The 26,096-nt window shown below is 43.5% G+C and overlaps 2 protein-coding genes across 3 annotated transcripts; both read right to left on the bottom strand.

Annotated features, from left to right (window-relative positions):
• Positions 1–1,175: 1,175 nt before the first annotated feature.
• LOC309328844 (uncharacterized protein) lies at positions 1,176–11,930 on the bottom strand. 2 transcript variants are annotated; one of them, XM_081839295.1, is made up of 5 exons: positions 11,799–11,930; positions 8,778–8,940; positions 7,625–7,734; positions 6,085–6,135; positions 1,176–2,893 (listed from the first exon to the last, which is right to left on the bottom strand). In XM_081839295.1, exons 2-5 carry the CDS (start codon positions 8,900–8,902, stop codon positions 1,254–1,256), a joined length of 1,926 nt encoding a protein of 641 aa, XP_081695421.1. In that variant the 5' UTR covers positions 8,903–8,940; positions 11,799–11,930; the 3' UTR covers positions 1,176–1,253. The 2 variants fall into 2 exon arrangements, with proteins under 2 accessions (XP_081695421.1, XP_081695422.1); XM_081839296.1 differs by lacking the exon at positions 6,085–6,135.
• A 2,355-nt stretch (positions 11,931–14,285) lies between these two features.
• LOC309345956 (dnaJ homolog subfamily B member 6-like) lies at positions 14,286–25,776 on the bottom strand. Its single transcript, XM_081869478.1, has 8 exons — positions 25,615–25,776; positions 24,307–24,565; positions 22,235–22,344; positions 20,479–20,532; positions 18,979–19,089; positions 18,305–18,407; positions 16,649–16,719; positions 14,286–15,012 (listed from the first exon to the last, which is right to left on the bottom strand). The coding sequence occupies exons 2-8, from the start codon at positions 24,369–24,371 to the stop codon at positions 14,744–14,746; spliced, it is 783 nt and encodes a 260-aa protein (XP_081725604.1). The 5' UTR covers positions 24,372–24,565; positions 25,615–25,776; the 3' UTR covers positions 14,286–14,743.
• Between the last annotated feature and the right edge of the window lie 320 nt (positions 25,777–26,096).

Consider the following 26,096-nt stretch of genomic DNA (forward strand, 5'->3'; position numbering starts at 1 on the left):
ATGGAGTGGGGGAGGTGGCAGTAGACATTCAAAACAGGCTAGTTATGTACTAGTCAGGTATCAGGTTACACTAAGATATCCTGGGGAAAAAGAAGCATTCCTAATGGCTGATCCCCTATCTCTTCAATAATGAAACCTGAATAAAACCTGGATAATAGCCCCTTAATGTGGTGCCAGAGATAGTGGAATCACCCGCCTGTATACTTTGTAATTAAGTCTTTAATAATGCTTCCCACTAGTTTTCCCAGAATAGATGTTAAGCTAACCATCATATAATTTCCTGGGCCCCCACTGGATCCCTATCTCAAAAATTGGTGTTACATTGTTCACTTCCTGTCATGGACATTTTATTTATATGCAGGGAGGGAACAAAACTTCTGTTGTTCTAAACACTTACTTGGGAAGTAAGTTCCAGTGAACTCACTGTGACAAATTCTGGATGAGCAGAGCTTCCATGTTCAAGAGCAATATTCAACTGAATACCAGTTGATTGAGGCTGGGAGGTGCATGCCATTAGAGGCCTTCTCAGGGCTTTTCCCCCAGCTGGAACTCACCAGAACTCAGTTCTGGCACCTCTCAGGTGGGCGCCATTGCCAATATAAGGTGTTCATGGTGAGTTCCAACATCTCTTTTCCTTGAAAAATAGCACTGGGCCTGTTGCCTTCATACCCTGTTTTTGAACTTACTGAAGACATCTGGTTAGCCACTTTGGAAAGCCAAGTGCTGAACTAGGTTGTCCAGTGGTTTCATCCAGCTGAGGTCTTTGGATGTTCATATGTTGGCATCTTATGTAGGCATGGGCAATCGGGGCAGAAATTATCAGAGTGTCGAGGAGGAAAAGTAAATGCTGTGGGGATAAATTCAGACAAAGCAGCAAGTGGCTTAAGTGTCATGGATATTGGGGACAGACAACTATTTCAGCAAAAGGATCCCTGGGCCAAAGCACCGTTGTTCCTCTCCACATCAGCCCCTGGATACTCAGTGTTCCCATTGCTGCATCTGTTAGGGTAGTTCAGGGATGGAAAATCTGTGACTCTCTCGATGTTACTGGATTACAACCCCCATCATCCCTTGCTGGCTGGGGCTGAGGGATTCTGGGAGTCCAGCATCTGGGTAGCCTCATAATAATTCCCATGTATCTTGTTGAGTAAGAGCAAGCACCAAGTATGAACAAATAAAATTTGGGTTCCTGACCCTTCCTTTATTGTACTCTCAAACACTCACTCCTGGAGGTGCCCAGCACTCATCCACACTCACAGGTTGTCATGAAAGAGCTTGCACCAGCATTGGGAGCATCGCAGACAGGAAGACGGGGCATTTGGGTCAAACATTTCCCCTTGGCTACTTAAATATGGAGACCAAGTCTTTCCATTATGAGCTGGAGTGTCAATATGTGGAAGAAGCATGCTCTTCCTTGGATTTAACTGGTTTATTCTATTCCAGGCTTGGATATTTTCCCACTGGTTTACTTGCATGGCCTGATTCGTTCCACGTGGTTTTCTTTTAGCCGGAAGTGGTGCTTGGCCAGCACCAGAGAACTCGGGGGCCCCACCAAAGAGAAACCTTGCTGTATTTTCTGCTGGACCAAGCCAGACGGTAGCTGGCACCTTCCATGTATAAGCAGGCATAGTGCTCTCAGTGTGCTGGGGATCTGCTTTGTTACCTCTCCCATCACTGTTTTGGACCTGCACCTTGCTCTTCCCAGCATTCAGCTGCTTCTTCTGGACTGCCATGTTGTTCTTCACAGGATGCAACTCATTTTTCTGGACTTTCATCCTACTCTTCTCATCATTCAGTGCCCTCTTTTGGACATTTGCCTTGCTCTTCCCGGCGTGCGTCTTGTTTTCCCCAGCCTGCAGCTCACCCTTTTGGGAACATATTGCTTTTCCATCTTTCAACTTTGGCGATATCAACTTAGTCATCCTCCCTGACATCTCCTTACTTTTGATTGGTGAGGTTTTCCTCCTAGTGTACCTCAGGTGTCCAATACGTGGCTCCTGCTTGTCAGATCGTTCCTTCTGCCCAGCACACTGCTCTGTCCCATGATCAGGTTCACGTCCTGGATGGGATCTACGTTTCTGTGCTGAAAATTTCTCAGTTTGCATCTCATGCTTTCCAGGGGCGGCATCAGCTTCCGCATTCCGAAGCTTGTTCTTGGTGCTTGACTCTGACTTCCCATGCCGCTGTTTCGTCTTCCCTGTATGAAGCTTATTCTCACCATGCAGCTCAGTTTTTAGCTTGGGAAGCTTAGCCTTCGCCGTATGGGTCTCCCAATCTTTGCTCTGTTGCCTGGCCTTTTCTGCATAGGCCCCATTCTTCTCAGTTGGGGCTTTCCTCTTCCCATTGTTGCTCTCACTATTCTCCACGAGAGGTTCTTTACCGGACTTGCTGCTCCTAGTGTGCAATGCACTGTTCTCAACAGGCAGGTTTTTCTCCCTAGTCTGCAATCTCTTTCTCCCATCCTGGGTCTGCTTACCCTTCCTGAATGGAAAATCCTTTTTCTCAGGAGACAATTGGTTATGCTTTGCCCGGTGTTTTTTGTGAGGCTTTCTATGTGGATGCAAAGGAAGGGGCTTGCTAGACTTCTGACTTGGATCGCTGGACTCGGAATCTGACTCTGAATTTGGTTCACTGGATTTGGAGCTTGACCTGCTACACTCAGAACCAGACTCAGAACTGGATTCATTAGACTCATCAGAGTTCAAGGTGGAATAATGCTCTGAACTCGACGACTCATCATCAGACTCAAATGTTGAGTCATCATACTCAGAACAAGAGCTCTTGTCATTCTCCACACTCAACTCGTCATCCTGAGAACCTGGTTTGTCTGGCTTGGTGTGGTCTTTCTTGTCTACCGTATTACTCTTGTGTTTCTCATAGGCAGGCATCACACCTGCAATAAACCAAGTTTTTAGTCTTGTGACAATTTTGCTCTGTTCACAGGACAAATCTAAACCTGATTTCTATGCAGTGGAAACAGTTGTTTACAGTCTGTAGTCTACTGTAGTCTGACAGGTTTTTCACCTTGGTTCCCTCTGCAACAACCGCCATGTTAACAGGGGGATAAGTCCCCTTTCTTATAAGCACACAGAAAATTTAATGTTCAAGGATGAATCTTCAGGCGCATAACAAATACATTTCCTTTAGTTAGTAGAACTTAAGCATTTCAGAAAAGAAGATAAGTGAAATTAAAAGCATAAGTCACAATTTAATATATCAGAAAGATACTTATACCCAACTTCCTTTGAAGGAGATGCATTTTTCTAATCTTTCTCGATTATCAAAGAAAAACAAGACTGCATTCCACAAAATATGCTTCTTGAAAGGATCTGATAATTATATGCCCGAAGTACATACAATGCAACTTCTGCAAAAATTTTGATTAAACATAGCTTACTATCATCAAAGCAAAATAATTTTAGCAACATTTAATAGAACTACATCAAATACAGTTTCTTTCGGGTTTTTTAAGTGTATCTGGATGGAAGTTACATAGATATATTGTATTATAAAAACCTAACGTACAAAAATGTGTTTGGCTCACACCTGAGCATAATAAAAGTATAAGTTATAAAAATAGCATTGCTGTGAACACAACTTGTTCAAATAATCTATACAGCTGTTTTGATTAAGTCAGGCTAATTCAATATTTTCTCCTAAAAGGAGACAAAAGCATTTTGTTGCAAGATAGGAAATGGGGAATAGTGATGTGCTAGTTTGACATACAGGTCTGGGCTACCTTTGAAGGATGTTACAAAATCAGGAAGATGTCTTTGATTTCCATGTTAACAACTTTAATTGTGATGCTTTGGGGCAAGGTAAATTAGCTTATAGGGCTTGTTCTAGTGTTTCCAGGACCAATCAAAATGGATGCAAAAATGAGTTCGGAAGTGGGACTATTTGCCACAGTTTATTTAAAGGATAGTTCAGTTAGTGGCCTGGGATGCTCAGCACTTCCATCTTACTTGAAGGCAAAAGTCAGCAAAGCTCATGTGTGAACAACACCATATTTCCTATAAGATCCCAAGGGTCTTCAGAGCCCCAGTGTGCCTCTTAGAGACCACCTGGTGAGCCCATTATTCTGAAGTGGTCAGGGCTCTTAGCATCATTAGACCCAAGTTGTTCTCTGTTCATTCATAGATAGATGGATCATTGAATTAACATATATGACAATACAAGCAACAGAAGACAAGAAAGATTAAATAGCAATGGATGACTCATCAATTAATATATCGTGGTGGTTAAATTTTATTCTAATAGTTAACTTTTCCTACTAATCCCAATGGTATCTGTAGTGGTGGGATCTTATCAACCTCTACACTGCCTTCTCCTGTTTTCTGACTCCCTACTGGGGCATTCTGCTCTATAACTCCACCCACTTCTACCCACTTGTATCCTGCTCCTCTAAGGGAGCCCTGTCCCCCTTTGACCCTTTCATTCTCCTCTATTTCTATACTGCCTGTGCTTTCTCCACCTTCTCTGTCTTCCTCATCTTCCTCCTCTCCCTTGCCTCCTACTTTAGCTCCCGAGTTGCCTCCATTATCCTCCTCTGCTAGCTTCCAGTCTCTTTAACCTGCTTCGGATGCACCATCAGTCCTGCCTTTATTCTCTGGCAGTCCAGGCATCCCTACAGCTTTAGTGATGCTACCTTGCTCTGCCTGACTCACCTGCCAGCCAGACTGTCAGGCTGCAGGGCAGGCAGACGAGCTGCAGCAATGCTAGTTCTCAACAGCATGTTATACCCTTAATTGGAAAGCAAGCTTGGGCTCGGCTGGGCAAACACCTGCTTAAGCAACCTTCTGGCCAGCTAAGTAATTGGTTCTCCATGAAGGAGTTGAAATTTCAAGCATAAGGAGCTGACTGAGAAAGTGTGTCATTAGCCAACGGGTTTTTGCCCCTTTTATTTTAGACTTCAAACATGCTTGGAAACATCCATTGTACATATTTTAAAACTAAAACTAAATTCTAACTAATATATGCAGATAAACCTGACACTACTCATTAACATCTCCTAGCTGCTGATGCCTGCTTCACTCAAAATAGCGCTTCCCATCTTTAAATGTTCAAATCCCAGAGGGAGAGATTCTGGGGAGCAGCAACCACAAATGGCGCTGTGTCCGTCTGGCCTATTGTTGGATGGAGGACACTGCTGGGAAGACAGCCAACAATAACTATGCAAAGGAAGGGGTGGAAACTGTTTATTAGATATGCCAGATACCAGCTTTTTAGCTCTTCTATAGGTCGAACCAGCACTTGAATCATGGCTCCAAGGTTATAAAAAGTCAGCCAACACATTCTGCACAAGCTACAGCTTTGGAACAGTCGTCAAGGGAAGTTCCACTTGGAGTAGCTAAGCGCAAAAGGCTGTGCAGTGCAGGTTATTGAGAGCTGAAAAGCTATGAAAATTAAAAAGTACATGACATGCTTTGAAATAGGTTATAAACCTGTAACAGAGTGGTGGGCAGGAATAAGGCACCCACAACTGAGCTAGCCAGCTAACACCCAGCATGTCAATACAGCACTTTCTGTCATGCATCAGATAATGATTTTGATTATGCTCGATCTGATCTCTGTCTGCCAGGTCAACCAGAGGCAAACAGCATTCTTATATTAATTGTGTGGCCTCTGGCTGGCTGACCCAGGATTCAGTGCAGGTCAGCTGAGCTGACAACCTCAGTGGGATTAAGTCAAAGCTGGATCCAATTAGAAAGATGTTTCACTCTTTCTCTTCCGCTGCCTTGAGTCCCAAACACATGTTACAAAGAACAAGTGGCTGTTGCTGATCTCGGTCTCCCTGGTAACATGTAATTAAAGAAGAAGTGCCATGTGGCATCATCACACTCTGAATTTCTTCACCCCTGCAAGCAGCGCCCAATGACATGGCACTGGAGCTCTACTTTAGCTAAATATTATCGGGGCAAGATAGGAAAGGCAGGTCACTGGCTGCCACACATTCCTCATCGCATGTTATTTGGCCAATGCTTGCAGCTCTGTGGATCAAGAAGAGCTTCACAAAGACACTCCTAATTGTGGCTTTCTCCATTTCCTCTTAGGAGCGTGAGACTGAATTGTGAAATCACTCACCTTTTTCATTCTGTCTGTTCTGGAGGGAGCAATCCAGGTTACGCTTGTTTGCTGAAAGGCAGAAGATATACCTGAAAGTTCTCCAGCCCTGCTGCAGCCAGCTGCAAGCACTTGGCTCAGGATTTGGAAAACTACCACCCCTCTAGGCACAAGGCATCCATAAAACTGAAACTTATTGTATTCCCCCTCCCCCCGGTGACAAACCAGCTTTTTAAGAAGCTTACAGTTAGGGATAAACAAACCTGCCAGTTTCAGTTTCTCTCCCTTTTTTTTAGTTTTTCCATCTTTAAATTCAATCCACCACATTCCTGCACTAGTTTGCATTTTTTTTAAGTCCATGTGAAAATTCATCAACATTTCTTCTAATATCTGTTTGCAATTTTGCCTAGTTTTTGCAAGCTATTTTCTCCTAACATGAATCATTTTTGTGTGTTGTTTTCGCTATATGCATTTTTACTTTCCTCTAATGTATACAGAGGTGTTTGGGGTTCTTGTTTTTTATTAAGAACTGCTTTGCAAAATTAAGGTAAGTGTGAATTTTGAAGGATAGCTGCATTTTGGCTTGTGTTTTGGTTTGGGAAGCGCAAATAAGGTAGAGTAGCATGAAAATGCAAGCTGAAGCAAATTTATGTCCCTGTCCCTAGTTATAGTCAATTGCAGCAGCATAGGGAGCCATGAAAAGCTGCAGAGATGCTGGCAGCCATCTAAAGAAGGTGGCATATTGCAGGAGAGAAGCTCTAGGCACCTACTAATAGGAAGTGGACTGATGGCGAAACTGCATGTTTTCCCGCAGCTCTACTACTTCAGATGAGCACCCCAAAGCAATTCCCCAAAAGGAAGATGGAAACATTGAGGCACGAAGGGGACATCAGCCTCCTGTGCATATAAACAAAGAGGGTGATGCCTCCAGGCAGTCAGGAGATGTGTGTAGACTGCTGCTCTTTATCTATTGGGTTTGGACCAGTCTGACATAAGGTGGGTCGCAGCAATGGCATCACAACGTTTACTTTAAAAGAAAAAGAAAAGTAGAAAGATAGGGGCTCGGGAGCAGGCAGAGAAAAAAGTGTGGATATATATCCACTCTAAATATTGGTGTCATTTCTGTACTAGTTATAACTTGTTAGCCTCTCCCCCTGCAAGCCTGGGAATTGCAGTTTGGCACAGGTGCTAAGAGAGATCTACCACTGGCTGGTTCCCACCCCAAACTGCATTTCCCAGCGTTCCATAGGGAGAAGACGGTTAAGCCCGTAGACTCCTAAAGCAGTGTCAATAGATCTGGAGAGAGAAGGAGAAGGGGAATATGTATGTTAGAAAATAAAATAAATGTGGGTCCCATGCTGCAGGTTGGGGTTAAGGATGCTTCTCAGGTGGGAAAAGATTGGAGATTACTGGTGTGGATTTCTAACCAGGATTGCTTCAGTGCATAGCACTGGTTGAAAAGACACTCTCCCTCACTCTCTTGCTGATCAGCAACCAGGGTCAACTTGTGTCTCATTGGGAAACCAAGGCCCCAGAAGGGTCTAGGAGTCTGAGCCCTTACAGTTTGACAGCACTTTGTATGCTTCCATTATCTCCTTGGACTTCTCTTCAGCTTCCTTTTTGTTATCTGGGTTTTTGTCAGGATGCCACTTCTTCAGTTTCTCTCTGTACCTGTTCAGTTAAAGGAAAGGATGTAAAGAATTAGGTTCCAGGTGGCCTGTTTATTTTTTGAGCAATTCATCCTGATTTGTTTGCACAAAATTTGTGCAGAGGTTATACCACTCTGCCAATTGGTAATTATCTCCCACTTTCCAGTGCTTTCCCCATCACTTTTTTTTAACCGCAAAATTCTACAAATAGAACCAGGTTTGTTGTACAAGAGTACTGTAGTGCTCCTTGCTTCTTAACACCCTGTACCCCTTCCTCACAGGTGGGTTATGTAGGTGCTATTTATTGCACAAAGGACATAAGATGGCATCTACCTGAATGGGTGAGAGATCTGTGCAAACCTCCTGACCCTCTGGAAACAACTTAGTCTGTTTGGGACCACCCGTTAACCACCTGGGCAAATATATATATTTTTGAATCTATTTCTGCAACTCAAAATCAAACACTTTGCCAACCCTAAAGAAGGAAAATGCTTACTTCATTGACTTCTGAAGGTATTAGAATTCAGTGCTTCCTCATTGCCCCAACATAACAAATCCCCATTCCTAGCCATTAAAAGTATATATAAGTATACTTGTGCATTTCATAATAGGTGACTCAGGATTCAATGCTGTCTTCTCTTTTGAAAACAGCACATACTCTCTTGTTATCTCATCCACACAACCCATTCATTCATTCAATCATTCTCCCCTCCTCTCTGTCCTATACACACAATGTAGCCTCCCCCTTCCCTAGCTGCATTTAGGCCTCACAAAACCTTCCTACTGAAGCCAACAGAAGAGTTTCTCCAGCCTAAATAAGTAATGGCGCAAAGGCATTTTTGGCAAGGGGGAAGGTTAACTTTTCCCTCCCTAGCTGAGACTCTGGCTTGAAAAGAAATCAATTAGGCTTGGAAACAAATCCTATTGGCTTCAGTAGGAAAGTCTTTTGAAGCTTAAATGTGATGCTGGGGATGAGGAGGGAAGAATGGAGGCTGTGAGCCAGACAGAGCTGCCTCAAGGCTGGCGGTTCCTCGGGTGAACTGAATGCTCTGAAGGCTGACTTACGCCATTTTAATGTCGTGATGCGTTGCCCCCTGGGGAATGCCCAGGACTTCATAATAGTCCTTCTCATCTTTTGTCTGTCCTGTTGAGAGACTTGGAGGGACACTGGGGTGTCTTGGCTGACCCATGCAGGGCAGAGACAAGGAGATGCCGTAAGTACCTGGCCCTGCAGAATAGAAAGCAGAAGGAGAACTAAGCAGAAAGAGCGGGCTCGCTGTCTTGACATTAGTCTATAAATTATAAAACTAGCTTGGATCTTGGATCAATGCCAATTATTTTAATTGGTTTAAGTTTGTTTTTATACTTGTGTTTTTAATTACCGGTAAGAATTATTTGCATTAGATCGGACTGTTATAGGATGTGTGATCTTTGCTGTGTATACTCTCACATCTATGGTTTTAAACTGCTTTGTGTATACCAAAGTAGAAAAGCGGTATACAAATGAAAAATTAAAAAGCCATTGGTTTAAACCTCAACTGGGTGCATCTGAGAATTAGTCTTTGCCTTTCAGGGCCACATGCATCACTACAGGAAACAGAGTATAAACAGAGTATACATTTCAAGCGGTATCATACCACTTCATAGCTACAATTCATAGAGTTCCCGGGGAAGAAGAATTGGTTGTAAAACCACTCTAGTAATTGAAGCTCTGTGAAGGGAATAGAGGTCTCCTAATTACTCTCAGCACCCTTAACAAACTACAATTCCCAGGATTCTTTGGGGGAAGTCATAACTTAAAGTTGGGTCATAGTGCCTTAAAACTATAGTGCAGATGTGACCAAACTCTGATACAGGAGATATGGGGCCAAAGGGAAGGCAATAGAGGTCTCCTAATTACTCTCAGCACCCTTAACAAACTACAGTTCCCAGGATTCTTTGGGGGAAGCCATAATGTTAAAGTGGTATATTAGTTCTGTAAATGTATGGTATGGATGTGGCCTAAGAAATGACATAGTCCCTCAGAGGGTAAGTGCTGTGCTATAGTTTTCTTCACTGTCAAAGTAGCCGCACGTTTATATGCAGTGAATATTTCTTTTATGCCAGCAGAGCAAGCAACAATATGCTTACACTTCACTGAACTGAAATGTTGCTTTAAAACAGAGTTCTCTAGCTGATGCCCTCCAAATGCTGATGAGTTCCAACTGAGTGGTCAGGGATGGGAAATACTAGAGTCCAGCAACCTCTGGAGAGCACTAGCTGGTGGAAGGCTGCCTTAAATCGACCCTTTGACATGATTAGAGCCCAAGTCTATGATCTACTTGTGGGATAGCCAGCCTATTATAACCAACATACATAAGTCTAATTAATGCATGAAGGAGTTAAGACCATAGAGTAAGCTGTCCTGCCAAGTTTAGTTCACTGTGGGAGGGACTAGGTAATCAATCCTTTGTTCCCCTTCAGTGTTTCTGAGAAGCTCAGTGAGTGAAAAGGCTAACCTGGTTGCTACAGCTTAGCTGCATAGCTCTCACAAGCCACTCTTTGAGTTCCTATACCAATTATTTAGGAACTTTCACCTCTGTAACTGACAAGTTTTACTGCCAGTGCAACTTTTTTCTGAATGCTGGATGGAAAAAAGTACATGAACCATATGAACAAGTTAAAAAATATGTATATGATTGGTTGCACTACTTCCAAACAAATGAAATGTTTAAAAAGGATTGTAAAGAGAGGAAATATATTGAAGGAGAGTCTAGATTTCAGAAAGAGATAATAAATAATGATTATAAGGTTTTGTCAAAAATGTATAAAATGCTATTGGAATGGCAAACAAAAGACGAAGAAGTTAAATCGGTTATGATACATTGGGCCAAGGATTTTGGTTATAATATACAGCTGACAGATTGGGAGAAGGTATGGAAGGAAAATATGAAATTCACTGCATGTATGACGATAAAGGAAAATATCATGAAAATGGTATATAGATGGTATATCACTCCCGTTAAACTTGCAAAAATGTATAAGACATGTAATAAATGTTGGAAATGTAAGGAGAAGGAAGGGTCGTTTTATCATATGTGGTGGGAGTGTAAGAAAGTAAAAGGCTTCTGGGAAATGATATATAATGAGTTGAAAAAGATGTTTAAATATACGTTTGTGAAGAAACCAGAAGCCTTTTTGTTAGGAATTACAGGAAGTGAGATCAATAGAAGTGATTATAAACTTTTTCAATATGCAGTGACTGCGGCAAGAATTTTAATGGCTCAAAAATGGAAACAAGAAGATTTACCAACATTGGAAGAATGGAGACGGAAATTGATGGATTTTGCTGAATTAGATAAACTGACAGGAAAAATCAGATACCAAAAGGATCACAAGTTCATACAGGACTGGAGAAAGTTTACGATTCATCTGGAAAATATATGTGATGAACAGACAACGCTAGTCGGTTTTAAAGAGGCTTTGTGAGGAGAAAGGGTGTTGTAAGAGGGGAAAGAGCTGTAAAGATTCACTAACTAGCAATACAATTATAAAGGAAATGTGAATTAAATTTTAAAATCATGAGGATTGTGGAGGGAGCTGGGGGAAGTCTAAAAGAATTTATGTATTATATTGGAAAGTATGTGTTATTTAAATTTGTAAAAGAAAAACTTTTCTAAAAAATTAATAAAAAAAAAAGGGAAAAAAGTACATGAACCAGATCTTTGAAGAATTTGTAAGTAAACCAATCTTAACTTACCAAACATGTGGTCTTTGGAAGTTTTGGAACTCACAAGGGCATATTTTAAAGGTCTGACAGGCTATACATCCACATTTCACTTTGCTGCATATTTTGTGATTTTAAATCTCTGCTGTGGTTCTATCACCAAAGAGTATTTGCCCCAAATGTAGAGCTTGGCATCCAGAAATTATCCTTTTATACCTATTTTTCCTCTTGAACCAACAATACTTAGCATAGCAGTGACCCTGGCCTTGTGTATCAAAGGCAATTGTTTTCAGGTGGCATAAAATGAGCTAGTCAACCCAGGATGAAGGCTTGGTGGGCAGTTCCACTAAGTATCTGAATAGCTGAAACCCAAGCCCTACCTCACAGTCTCAATGGATTTTTCCTGATGATTGACACATCCTTTGGTATATTCATTTTCCATGTAGGCAGAGCCCTAGTTACTCAAAGCTGCTGCCCGGGGTAAGAAAAGAGGAGCTTGATTGTGATGTCAGGGGCTCTGCAACTTGCACTCATGATTTGCGGTTGGCTGGCAACAGGCAGTAGGAAGTATGGTGTAAGCTCCAGGGCATCCTGGCTCTTAGGCAGAACCTCAGAAATACGCACCAGCTGTAACAACCCAAATAGACATGCCACAGCCCATAAATGAAATGGTGTAGTCTCCACACTTAAGCCTGTAATTAATTTGTCAATAACTCTGTTTGCTGTCTATCCATGGACCAGTTCCAAGTAGCAAGATGCCATGGCAAAGATGGCGAGAAGCAGCATTCATTGGTTGATTCATTTGGTTGATTCACCAAAATAGTGATTCAGAAATGTGATGGGGCTTAGCTTCAAGCATTTTCAAACATAAACTTCATTAAATTCCAAAACTCAAAGCAACTTGGCAGACAATTCACTTGAGAGGTGCCTGCAGATGTCAAAAACCAACCACAGCAGACATCAATCAATTTGCAAAGAATTCTCTAGCTCAGATGTCTGCGTTGTTAGTGAAAGTGCATACATGTGTTTGTGTATTAAATCTGTTTAATAAATTCATGTTGTGAATAATATTGTGTATTTAATTAAATATATTAAGTTTATATTTAAATAGATATATTTAATTAAATTCATTAATAGTGCATATTAAGATAATATTAACTATATTGTGAACACTTTATGATATGGAATTTTAATTCACTGTTTGGCCCCCAGGTTCTGTATCACTCTTGCAGCCCATTTAGTCTGAGAGGTTAGACCACTCTGATCTAGCCTAAAATAGTCTTTAAAAAAAAAAAGACAACCCCCACTAAAAATGCCTCAAACTACCTGGACACAGAGGTGGGAAGTGTGTCCCTTGTAATCCATGATGTCACTGGTGCTGATAGGTACCTATGACAGTTGCACAACGACCTTAAAACACAGTAGCTCTGCTGATTGTAATGGAGTTGCTAGCTAGGAGGTGACTCATATTTCACCGTAACCTCCAACAGTGGTTTGAGAGAGCTTCATTAACATGTGACCCCAAAATTCCAGATGCCCTCAAACTGATGCCAAAGTTTTGTGCTGTTTTGTTCTGCGAGCCCCACATTTTGTGCTGCCACCCCCAAACAAGTACCGTAACTGACAAAGCAAATTGGGGTCACAAGTGGATGCCAAAAAATCCAACCTTGTCCAATCAACTCCAAACCAGTACCAAAATCCGGGGGCCACAAGGACACCCCAAAACCCAACCACGTCCTATAGACTCTACACTGGTATCAAAGTGGTGTGCCGCAAACCCCGCTTTCTGCGCAGCCCCCCAAACTGAACAACTGACACTCAAGACAGGAGTGTTCCTAACAAACGAGCTATTTCCGCTCTGATACTAATCCATTTCCTTAAGATACAGGTGATCCTGCTAAACCAGGAATTCCAGAAGGGAGCCACAAGGACCAAACTCAGCCCCTCCAAACACTCTTGAACTCCAACCTCAATCATCCTTGATTATGGATGGATGGATCTGTCAATTTTTTTTTCAGTTTCTCCTTTTTTCCAATCTTAAATTTGGTTTTGCACATTTCTGCAGCAATCTTTAATTTTAACTTTTGAAAATCCTCATAAAAATTCAGGATTTTTAAATTTCAATGAACACATTTTTGTATGCAGTTTCTCCCAGTACAATGCATTTCTGCATGTTATTTTCCCTAATATATTCTTTTTCATGCACACTTTTTATCTAATATATGCATTTTTGTAAACAATGTTTGGTGGGAGAAGTGAATCACTCAATTTTGATATGAGCAAATTTTGAAGGGTGGTTGTGTTTTGTTTCTGATATTGTTTCAGAAAGTGTAAAATTGATAAATTTGGCTTTAAATGAGAACTAAATCCAATTTCTTCCCATTCCTATCCTTGACCCATGGGCCATGCTGGCTGGGGCTGTTGGAGTCCAATATCATATAGAAGCCCACAGGTTAGCCACTCTTTCTCTACACATTTTTGTGGACCATAGTAAACACCCTCTACAGAGACCAGTGTTTCTTTGTGTCCTAAATTATTGTTCTCTTTATTGCCACGGATAATGACTCTGGATGCATGCTGCAATTGCCCAGACATCGTCAAAGCTGAAGGAAGTTGGACAGCTAAAAACTGCCAGAAAGAGGTTTGCTTGGAAGGTGACCTAGTGTGGCCTCTTCTTGAATGTCTTCAGCTTTGCCATTTAAAGAATTACATCTGTGAATGAAAATGCATCACATCTCTGAGGCAGCCCCCACCACAAGGCTGTAGGCCCCAGAGCCAGAGAAATCCTGACCATAATGCATTCTTTCGTCTTGAGGAACACAAGTATCTCCTCCATGGCTGATCAGAAAAGAAAATGGAAACAAACATCACTGTTCCCAACCTTTATTAAACAGCCCATTGCCCTTTGCTAACCTCCGTCCTAATGGATCCCATAATTTTCAGTTCTCACTATACTGGTAAGCAAGTAGACTTAGAGGACATGTTTCTGCCTGAGTCTTCTTCAACCATAGTGGAGTCGATTGGTGACTTGTGAGAGTGAAGCTATTCCCTTCGGCATAGGACTGTTTTTTTCTCTGCCTGAGGGGTTGCATTCACTACTGCATTGCCCCCCTCTTCCTTCTGCCCATCCCTCCTTGTTGTCATGACATGTTTCTTGGCAGCCAGCCTCTCCCCACTCAGCAGCTGCCTAGCTCCACCCAGGGTCCATTTTGCACCTACTTCTTCTTATCAGTGTCTTCAGTGTGTTTGTATCAGGCACACGTGGCAACAAGTTCCTCCCGACTTGCCACCAATATATGGGATTTAATTCATGTGCATCATGCTGCTAGAACTCAGGGATATGGGATTCATCGTCATCCTCAGTCTGGAACTCATCATGAGACTCGCTATCTGTGTCTTCTGCAGGGGACATATTTCCTGCTCTGTAGCCTTTATTCCTTTGGTTGGGGAACGCATGCCTGATGGTGCGCACCTCATAGATGGGTTCAGAATCGGAGTCATCATGGTAGCCGAACTGAGGTGCGGACCTGTATCTGTTGGGCTCACCATGATGCCCCCCAGCTTCTCTAATGGATGCTCTCTCAGTGGGCACACCTGCAAGAAAGGGCAAGACAGGTTAGACCAGAGGTTTTCAACCTTTTTGAGTCCACGGCTCTCTTAACCAACTACACTGAGTGTTCCCCAGTCTCCTCTCCTCTCCTGTCCTCTGGGCAGCTGCTGCTGCTGCTGCTGTCCCTGGTCTCTTGAGTTGCACCCCATCCCAAAGGGAGGTGCCCCCCAGAGGCACCATTTGCCTGCAGAGCCAATACCCAGGACCACTGGCAGATGAAGGCGAGCGGGGGGGTGGTCCGCCCTGGGTGCCACCCGGGGGGTGACATCGCAGCCGGCGCCCCCCCAGGGCGCTCGCCACTTACCGCGCACCCCTGGGACGTGCACCATTCACCGTGCAAACCCCAGGAGGCGCACCCCATGCCATGCACCCCCCTGACGGGCGCCATGCCCCCCACGGGTGGCACGCCACACCCCCAGGACACGCGTCACACCCCCTGGGATGCACGCCAGCCACAGCCCCAGATGTACTCCGCTCCCAGTAGTAGCTTCGCCACTGCCCAGGGCTGCTGCAATAAACAGCTGTGGAAGCCTTTGGCAGGCAGAGATGCGAGAGAGCATCAGAGGAGGAAGGGAAGGAAAGAGGGACAGAGGCCAGTGTTGCCTGTGGCACCCCTGACCATCATCCAAGGCACCCCAGAGTGCCACAGCACACTGGTTGAAAACCACTGGGTTAGATATATCAGTGCCAAACAAGGTCAGTAGGATCGGACATCACATCCATGAAACTGCAAGACTATCTTAGAATAGAATCATAGAATCATAGAGTTGGAAGAGACCACAAGGGCCATCGAGTCCAACCCCCTGCCAAGCAGGAAACACCATCAGAGCACTCCTGACATATGGTTGTCAAGCCTCTGCTTAAAGACCTCCAAAGAAGGAGACTCCACCCCACTCCTTGGCAGCAAATTCCACTGTCGAACAGCTCTCACTGTCAGGAAGTTCCTCCTAATGTTTAGGTGGAATCTTTTTTCTTGTAGTTTGGAACCATTGCTCCGTGTCTGCTTCTCTGGAGCAGCAGAAAACAACCTTTCTCCCTCCTCTATGTGACATCCTTTTATATATTTGAACATGGCTATCATATCACCCCTTAACCTCCTCTTCTCCAGGCTAAACATGCCCAGCTCCCTTAGCCGTTCCTCATAAGGCATCGTTTCCAGGCCTTTGACCATTTTGGCTGCCCTCCTCTGGACATGTTCCAGTTTCTCAGTGTCTGTGTCTCTCTGGTTACAGATAGGTAGCCGTGTTGGTCTGCCATAGTCAAAACAAAAAATTCCTTCCAGTAGCACAGGCTCATCACAGCTATCTGCCAATCACCCATTCCCACCACCCTTCTGAGTAATACCCCTCCCCACCTTCTCACTATATAGAAGGGTCTGGTGACTTCTGTTTCAGTGTATCTGAAGAAGTGTGCATGCACACGAAAGCTCATACCTAGAACTAACTTAGTTGGTCTTTAAGGTGCTACTGGAAGGAATTTTTTGTTGTGTCTCTCTGCATAGCTTAAATCTACTTTCCATAACATGGTGGCTGTGAGCACTGGGGCACCCACAGATACATCTGCCCCACACGGGACCTGAGGCTTTCTTAAAAAGTCCCATTCTCTACTTCTGAACCTTACCATTAACAAGAACAGATTTAAGCTCTCCATCTTCTTCAACTTCTACTCGCTCCTGTCCATCCTCAACAATCCTGGGAAGGAGAGAAATGCTGAATAAGTTACTCTGCCAGCAGAGAAGAAAGCCAAACTCCTTCTGGGTTAATCAAATCCAACTGGCCTCCCAAACCAGGGATGAGAAATGGTACCCTCCAGATGATGCTGAACTGCAACCACCAGCAATAACCATTGGCCATGTTGGCTGGGGCTGATGAGGATGGAGTCTAACAACATCTGGCGGGCCACTGATTCTCCATCCCTGCCCTATAAGCTGACAACTGGTTGTAGGAAGAAGTAAACCTTGGTGGGAGAGTCAGCTCCTTTCACATCTAAGAAAGTTTTGTGTGACTAAAAACCTGGCTACATATGTGGTTACTTTTCCCAGATGCGGCCTAGAAGTAAAATGCCAATAAATGCTGTTATCTTTTATAAGTGTAATTTATAAGTTTATACTATATTTTATGTACCTTTTTAATTATTATTCTTTTATATTAAAATCAATTTCAATGTATGTAACACAGCTCTAAAATAAAAAGATCTGAATGTATGGCTAAATGGGTTGTACAAGAATTATGTATTAAAAGGAAACAGGTACATTTTTTGTGTGTTTGTATGTCATACACCCACCCACACCCACCCACACCATAAACATCCTGTCTTCAAGAACAGAAATCAAATCTGAACCTGGGTAGTTAATTAATATTCATATCATTACCTCTCAGAAGTTGTTAAATATATCTCTCACTCTAAAAACAAGCAGTTGCATAGTATTTTTTTTTAAAAAAAGAAACAATGCACATAATTAATATGGTAATGATGGTCAAAAGGAAGAATTACAACAGTGAAAAGTCAGATTTGAATTCTGCACTCTCCTAATTCACAGACTGGGTTTATACAGCCCATAAGTCTGTAATGAGTGCTGGCTCCAGGTTCTGGTGACCCCTTGGGCAAGGGGCCCTCAGTGAGCCCCTCGCCTCACCAAGGCACTGTTGCCCACTTACTTCTCCTCTCTGGGCCCACCCTGCTCATTTGTCCACAGCAGAGTTTCCGAAACTTGGCTCTCCAGTTGTTTTTTAACTATAACTCCCATCATCTCTAGCTAGCAGGAACAGTGGTGGGGATTGTAGTCTAAAAACAGCTGGAGACCCAAGTATGGGAAACCATGGTCAAGAGGAAGCTGCTGTTCCATCTCCTTGCTCCTGTCACAACATACTTTTAGAGGGGCTAGTGAACAGGCCGCAATAGCAAGGAAGACGAGCAGGCCTCAGTGGCTCCAGAGACTGGGCAATGGGCCCCCAGAAGGGATGTGGGCCTTGGTGGTAGCCCAATGATATCTACCCTGACACCTGCCCTTGCTATGGCTTGCCCCTTCTCCTCCTCCTGCCACAACCCACAATAGATCTTCTTGTTCTCTTCCCTGAGTGCCAATGCTTGCCAGCGTTTTATTTGTCCTATTCAAGAACCTTCAAGAAGAGACTGACACATGGATACCTGTCAAGTTGCTGTTCAAGGCACAGTAACAGTTCTAGTGAGGAAACTGGTCACCCTAAGAAAACCATATGACTTAGTGAGTGAAAGCTGCAATGGTTCAGTCATGGCTCTCCACTGGCCCACCCTCACCTTTTGGTTGTGATCTGTTTGCCGTTGACGAAATTCGTTGATGAAGAGAAGAAGCAGAACCCATTTCCTCCACCAGCACATGCACCAAATGGCATTGCATCTCCTGAAAATCAAGATGGCAACATCAGGCCTCAAGTACTTGAGATGAGAGCCAAGAGATACACAGGTAGGAACACAGTAGATACTTCAGTGGACCTTCAGCTCTCCTGGGCCTGGCTTTTGGAGTAGTTTTCCCATCAGGCAGTTTGAGATGGCTTGGGAAACATCCAGGAGAGGAAGAGCCATAGAAAGGGTAAACCTTCCATCCTGGTAACTGCTGCATAGGGACAAGACCCACTGGTGTTGCTGAGGCCACTAGGCCAAGTGTATGTTCATTTCCTTGAATAAAGAGTCGACTTCACTGAAAACAGACATCTGATTATTTTAGTGATGACCTGCCTCTGTCTCCAGTCTTGACAGCTGGTTACTTGGAGTGAGATTTTTATTTTGCCTGGTTCTACCATGTGTGTCTCGAGTCACCTGAAACTATTTCTCCAGAAACACCTCTTATATAGCACTCCTTCTTTCCTTGTGGCAGGTTGTAGGCCAGAGAGATTATGTGAGTTGACAGGCAGGGAGTTAGACCAACTGACTTTTAGGTACCTTCCAGGCCCCTGAGAGGAATCAGCACTTACCAAAGAAAGGGTCCCGCCCTCCAAAGAAGTCCCTGAAGACATCATGGGCACTGCGGAAGTGGAACATATAATCAGGGCTCATGTTGGTCCTAGATGATGCCCCAGGTCTACCTGAAAAAGTTAAAAGGAAAGATATGTCAAAGCCAGGTATTCTGGATATTTGATGAGGTGATGGGATGTGGGACACAGGACCTGGAAGTTGTCAAAATAGAAATTCCTTTCCCCATAGCTAGATGTCCGGGAACCAGATTGCAAAAGCCCAGAAGGATGAAGATTGTTATAGGGCATTGCTGTATACAGCCCCCTTTGAACCTCAGCAGATGAGCTCACCATGAGCAAGTACAGTCAGGACAGTATAATTGAATGTTGGGGTGGCGAACTTGTGTCCCTTCAGATGTTGCTGAACTACAACTCCCATAATCCCAGACCATATTTGCTAGGGGCAATGGTAACTGGAGTCTAACCAAGGGCTACAGGTTACCCACCCCTGATTTATAGAAACACAAAGTAAGGGTGCAATCCAGCCAATGCTAATTTCAATGGGAGAGAATGAATCACATGCTTTGTTCTCCTACTGAAACCAATAGGATTCCGAAATTGTGCCCCAGGTATGTAAGCACTGGGCTTCTGAATAGACCCAATGTTCTGGGTGGAACCAGAGACAAACATATTCAAAGCTGAATCTAGTACTACTCTGTAAAGATTTGCTCATGGTCATCTAAATTCCAATTCAGAAACTAAAGGAACAAAACTTCCACTGACATTATTTGACATTTGTCCCCAGTACTAAAACGGCAAATGTTTGGGTAAAAATGCCTTATCTATTCTTTACACATTGCACATTCTGGATATCACTCTGTTAATCCTGGGGCCAAATATAAGTGGTAGCTTTTAATTGCCCTGTGACTGACCAATGTCCACCCCAAATGAGACTGTGTAGAGATCTTTCACCCTCACCCCGCAGCAAGTTCTTACCGCACTGATAGTTTAATTTTCTCTTTACAAGAATACCAGGTGTACATGTTGAGTGGAGTTGTGTGACCATTTCCTCCATTTTTTTCTTCCTTAACCCAAAGCAATCTGGGACGAACAGCACTTGGAGTGAGAGAGGCTACTTTGCCCTTTCCTCTTCTGTTATTTACCAGCTCAAAATCACACACACACATAATACAAACTTCTTTTTGCCATGAGGAGAAAGGAACAAGAACCTTACAGTAATCTCTCCTCAGACGCAATCTATCCCAGGTTGCTTTAAAGTGAGTAAATAAGTTTATACCATTTTCATCCCACTCTTCCTCCCAAAGGTGCCCAGGGCAGCAAACAACATTAAAAACAATAGTGCTTTTTAAAAAATATAAAACCAAAACATTCTCACAGCTTTCACAGTTACCAACACACAATATCTTTTACAAAGGAAAGAACCATGGAACTAGGTTAAATATGTTGCTTGAGTCATCTTCTGTGATGGAGAAGATTTTTCCTGGACTGTCTCTCACTTACCTCTTCCCAGTAGCCCATCCTTACCCCAACGGTCATAGATGTCACGTTTGTTCTCTGAAAGGGAGAAAGAATAAGAAGTCAACCAACCCACCATCCGATCTCAGAGACAGTGGCTTCTAACAGCAGTCTGGCATGCCATGCTGGATCTTGAATAACAGGTGCATCACCTGGAAGCGGAAACCACTGTAGGCGCATCTAGGCTGTCAGCATTTCACAGGAGGTATTCAAGCATATATGAGACCTTTAGGTTTGTGTGATTATAAAAGATGAAAGGGCTCTATCGTTCTACCAGCACAACAAATCCACTTGAGAAAAACCAGGACTTTTTGCAGTTAGGAAAGTGATGGGGAATTGCATTGAAAAGCATGAGATGAACAAAGGATGAATGGACAGGTGATGAATGGGCAGAATTCTCATATAACTGTCCCATAAACAAATTGGAACAAATGCTCAATAAAGACCAGACACTGTCTTTAGTCTAACAACTGTGTAAGCTTTGTGCAAGCAAATCTGGATGGATGCTCAATAAATAGTCCACTTGGAGGAGCCCTGCTTCTGCCAGGGTTCTTCCCACGATAGCATATAGTTTGAAACTTGAAAATGCATCTTTGCCACAAAATAGCCAGGACAGATTAACCATGGCAAAATAGATTATGCCACTAGGTAATGGTGTATTGAACAGGGTCACCAGGCTATAGAGCGTGTGATAACCAACCACCACCTGAGCCCAGAGGATTTTAGCCTCAACTGAGGATATTCAATGCAGCAATCAGGTCCTTGGTGAATTATTGACACTTTAAGGTACAGGTGGAAAATACCAGCTTCCTTGAAATGAACAAGAGATACTATCAGAGTCAGATTAAATGGTGGAATTAGTTACAATCAACCTTTTACTGCAGAGAAGACATTTTCAACCAGCAGTGTGTTCAGTCTCTAAGAGAGACCAATAAAGAAGGGGGGGGCACACTGCTAACATACAATTTCTGAAAGCTCTGAAGGCCACTTCACGCACACACCCTTCACAGGTAAGGGGGAAACAACGGCCACCACAGCATGGGGGCAGCCCAATGCATGAAATCACACTAAGTCCTTTGGGGGGGTGTCTGTACATTGTATAAGGTAGCATTAAGGGCCTATATGAATGTGCCAAGGATAATGAGTGAGGAAAGGCCTGTAGTATTCGGGTCTGCCTGTCTATGTTAGCATTTTGCATGTAACAGGTGCCAGAATACACTGCAAACCTTTGGTACAGTTTGCACATCTTTTGAGCCTTTTTGTGTCCTTTTCTTCCAGGTCTCTCTTTTAAATGATGCACTGAGGGCTTATCTACACTTATCTTTCCTCCACTCTTTCCAGGCACGGTCCATGCTTTAAAGCTCCGTGTCTGAGCACCCTCCTTCTTTTTTTTTTTTTTTTTGCTCTGAATCCACTCTTTAAAGCTCAATGACGTTTGCTCCAACTGAGTGCTAAAGAGCAGGTTTTTGTGAGGAAAGCTCGGGGAGGGAGCCCCCATAAATTGCTACACTTAGTCCCCAGTAGGTGCAGCAGTGTGCCAAGTGGTTTTGCTTTCCCATTTTGGCATCCAAGTCATCAAATGAATTTGCTTGGATTTCTTGTTTTAAGCAAAATCCCACTCTTTGCTCTACCACATACTTGCATAGGAAACATGCGACTGGTAAAGCTCTGATCAGGAGGAGGAGAAGTGCTGCACAAGAGGTAGTGATGAGAGAGGGTTGGTGAGAGGTTGAATACTTACTGTCTGAAAGTACTTGATAGGCTTCTGAAATCTCCTTGAATCTCTGTTCTGCAAATTGCTTGTTTTCTGTGTTTTTATCTGGGTGCCACTTTAGAGCTTTCTTCCTGTATCTTTATGGTCCCCCAGAAAACACAATGGATGATAAAAGTCAGTATCCCTGTGACCATTTCTACAACTACAGATTTGTGTATGGTTAGCCATATTTTTCATGACACCAGGGCGAGGAAGGGAGCAGACTCCTATCCCTAGTCTCCATTTCTTCCAGATGCAAAAAAGACTCCGACTTTCCCTCAGCAAGCTTCTCATTACTTCATGGCATGCACTATGGCCATCCAAACCATACCGGTCTGTCTCAGCTTATGTGAGGGAATATTCTATGAAACTCCTGTATAGATGGCACCACACACCAGGGCGAATTGCCCACATGACATCACAATCTTCAACCATCTCAGAATTGTTGTGGAGAAAGAGACACCTTTTCACACCTATGCTAAGACTTCCTACAGGTATTCAAATTCTGATGTGTCAAGAAATGACAAAAAAGTCAGCTATCCCATTCCAACATCACCACAGATTCCGTGGGACGATCAGCTTAAAGAGTTCAACTCTCAGGAACTCTTGACACGGATCTTGGTGGCTGCCAGAACTTAATTGCCCCCCAAATGGAAAACCTTAAGGGTCTTGTGTTAGCTAGGGTGGGAAACCCTCATAAATTATATGTTGGCAAATGCTTGGAGGATCCTGAAAAAATTATGTGCTGTTTGACGGAATTTTATTATATATACAGTGGTACCTTGGGTTACATACACTTCAGGTTACATACGCTTCAGGTTACAGACTCTGCTAACCCAGAAATATTACCTCAGGTTAAGAACTTTGCTTCAGGATGAGAACAGAAATCGTGCTCTGGTGGTGTGGCGGCAGCGGGAGGCCCCATTAGCTAAAGTGGTGCTTCAGGTTAAGAACAGTTTCAGGTTAAGAACGGACCTCTGGAACGAATTAAGTACTTAACCTGAGGTACCATTGTACAACAAATACAGACACACTAAAAAAAAACCAAAAACCTGCCCTCAGCAAGCCTCTCATACAAGAGGAGTCAGGGAACCAGCCCGATTATCAGACAGTGAGGCAACCTACTAATATAACAGTCCAGCAGTAGATTCTGTAGTACAAGGGTAGCAAAATATGAATATTCAGTGGTATTATTCTTTCTTGTGGTAATTTATTAAGAAGCATGGTTTCCAAATGCATGTTTGGGCTAAAGAATTCAGCAGAGTGAAGCAGCTGCTTCATGTAGAAAATTCTGGCTGGGATGGGATGAAGAGTGGTGGCAAGGTTTTGGAGGACTGAGGTGTGCCAGGAACTGAACCCTGGCATAAAGTTTGAGACCTGACATTGGAATAGGTTCTGAGTCTAAACCCTAGTGAGCCTTGTATCAAATTTTCATGGTGAGAGATAGAACCAGGATACTAGTGCTATTGCCTAATTAAAGGAACCCTCATCCTATTCAGGTGAGGTAGGTGAACATTGCAGTAGGCATCCTTTTAGAAAAGGCCCATTATCCTTTGTGTAAGAGAATCCCAGAGCAATGGAATCTGGTCATCCAGTCCAGCCTCCTGCTCAGTAAAGGATTTGCAATGCAGGAAGCAGAATCTTTCTTTCATGGAGGTTGAAATTTACAGCTTGGTTTTTTTAGTTGTGTTTTTTTAAAAAAATCTATTTTTGGGGGGTGGGGACTGCTGCTTGATTTAGCAGGGCATCCTTTTCATCGATCATTTTTGTTGCTGCTGCTGCTGATTTGATCTAGCTGATTAATCAGTTAAATGTTGCAGCCTCCCCTAGGCTATGCCTAAACAGATGCCTGATCTCTAGAATAAAATAAATAACCGGCTCCTATTGTGCTAGAGCCCAACCATCTCTTCCTTCCTTGACACCAAAAGTATAGCAAGAGATGAATGGTAATTTAATAACTACCCTCCAGACCCCATATTGGCTGAATGCCTGAGAGGGCAACATCTCTCTTAAGAACATGGAAGATGGTAACGGGGTGGACATGGGGAAGAGGCACTTACGCTTTTTTAATGTCATCCAAGGAAGCATTCTGGGGGAGACCCAGAGCTTCATAGTACTCGACCATGGTGGATTGATGTTTCCAGCAGAACCAGTGAGCAGGATGCAAACACAGAAAAAGCAGCCAGGTGTTGATTATTGTCTCTGGGTGTCAACCAATGTCTTTGGGTTCTCAACTGAGGTTAGAGGTGGTCATGGCCATCCACCCGGCTGGGTAACCCCATGCGGAGTAGCAAAAGGCAGTGGTGTGGACAGTTGACCCTACGGCACATGGAAGAGAACGTATACCAGCGGGATGTACATTAGCATCTCCCAAATCACAAAGAAAAGGCAGTTGTGGAGGAAGGAGAGCTAAGTACTTTTATACATTTTTGTCATTTTCCTTGACTCATATAAAGCCATACTGCCTTTATATAAGCTGAAGATAGTAGCAAAACTACAAGCTTTAGAGTTTTTAGCTGTTCAACTCTAGTTTGTCTCGCCTTCCCCCCCTTAGTTTGTGTTATCTTGGTAGCCTTACCTCCATAGACTTAAATGTGTAGTAAAATGCCAGTAGCTATGTAGGGAAGGGCCACAGCTCAGTGGTACAGCCTGTGCTTTTCACGTGGAAAGTTCAATCCCAGGCATCTTCAGGTAGGCCTGAGAATGTCCGCTTTCTGAAACCCTGCTGTGTTGCTGCCAGTCAGTGTACACAACAGGGAGCTAGATGGACTATTGGTCTGACTCAGTAAAAGGCAGTTTCCTATGTTCCCAGAGGTTTTGCTCCTGTGTGAAAGCTGGTTGATCTATTCCCGTTAGTGTAATTATCACCTGTTTCAGAAAATGCCATTGCCATGAACTATAAGTGGCAGACACTGTGAAAAGTTTAACCTGGAGCAGGGAAGGGGGAACCTGGAGCCCTTTAGTTGCTGGACTCCAGGGCTATCAGCTGTCATCAGCATGGTCAAACAGTTAGGGATGATGGGAGTTGAAGGCATACAGTATCTGAAGTGCCACACAGGTTCTCCACCCCAGTTCTAGAATTTAGAGATGTATGTGTGGTTCTAACTGGTACAACTCACTATGTAAGCTGAAACAGAAAAAAAAAAACTGCCAGGCTGCATGAGAACCTCATAGCCCCATGTGAGTTGTCTTTGCAAAGGAACAGTATCAAGGGCCCCAGAAGAATGGAAAGACCTCCGCTCTTGGCAAGTGTAAAAGAACATTCTTTGTTTAAGGACAGCGTCACCGCTCCACTACCAGTTTCCTTCTTCTCACAGTGACCTACCAGCTGTAAATCCCCACCCCATTCGCAACATGACCAGGCCTACCTTATTGTGAAAGGATGAACTGTCCTGGCTGCATGGTGGGCACAGTTCTAAGGTCTTGCAGGTGTCCGTTCACACCTGCACAGGCCCAGTTGCTGCCAGATAGGAAGGGACAGGGCAAGGAACTCTGCAGCAGCCTAGCATCCAATTCCGTTGCTGATTAACAGCAGCAGCCAATGGGATGCTCCAGCCAATTATGATGTCATCTCTTTGTATTTTTCACTTGGGAGATTATAAAATTAACCACACATGGGATGGAGGAGGAAGAAAGAGAAGGATGCCCTTGGCCCATGTTGCTGATCTTGCATAATTATGATATCCATAATTATGAACTATTATATCCATAATTCTTATTTTCCCCACTCATGCCTGAAAGGCACTGGCAGGCAACAGAAGTACTTCCAAGACGATGCTAGCCATGAGGACCGAAGCAAAGCTTCCTAGAGTGGGTGCTTCTGTATAACAGCCGGAGAAGATGGTGCTAC

This window comes from Podarcis erhardii (genome assembly GCF_964252035.2).
Source record: "Podarcis erhardii genome assembly, chromosome: 1".
In the NCBI taxonomy this organism is placed as follows: domain Eukaryota; kingdom Metazoa; phylum Chordata; class Lepidosauria; order Squamata; family Lacertidae; genus Podarcis; species Podarcis erhardii.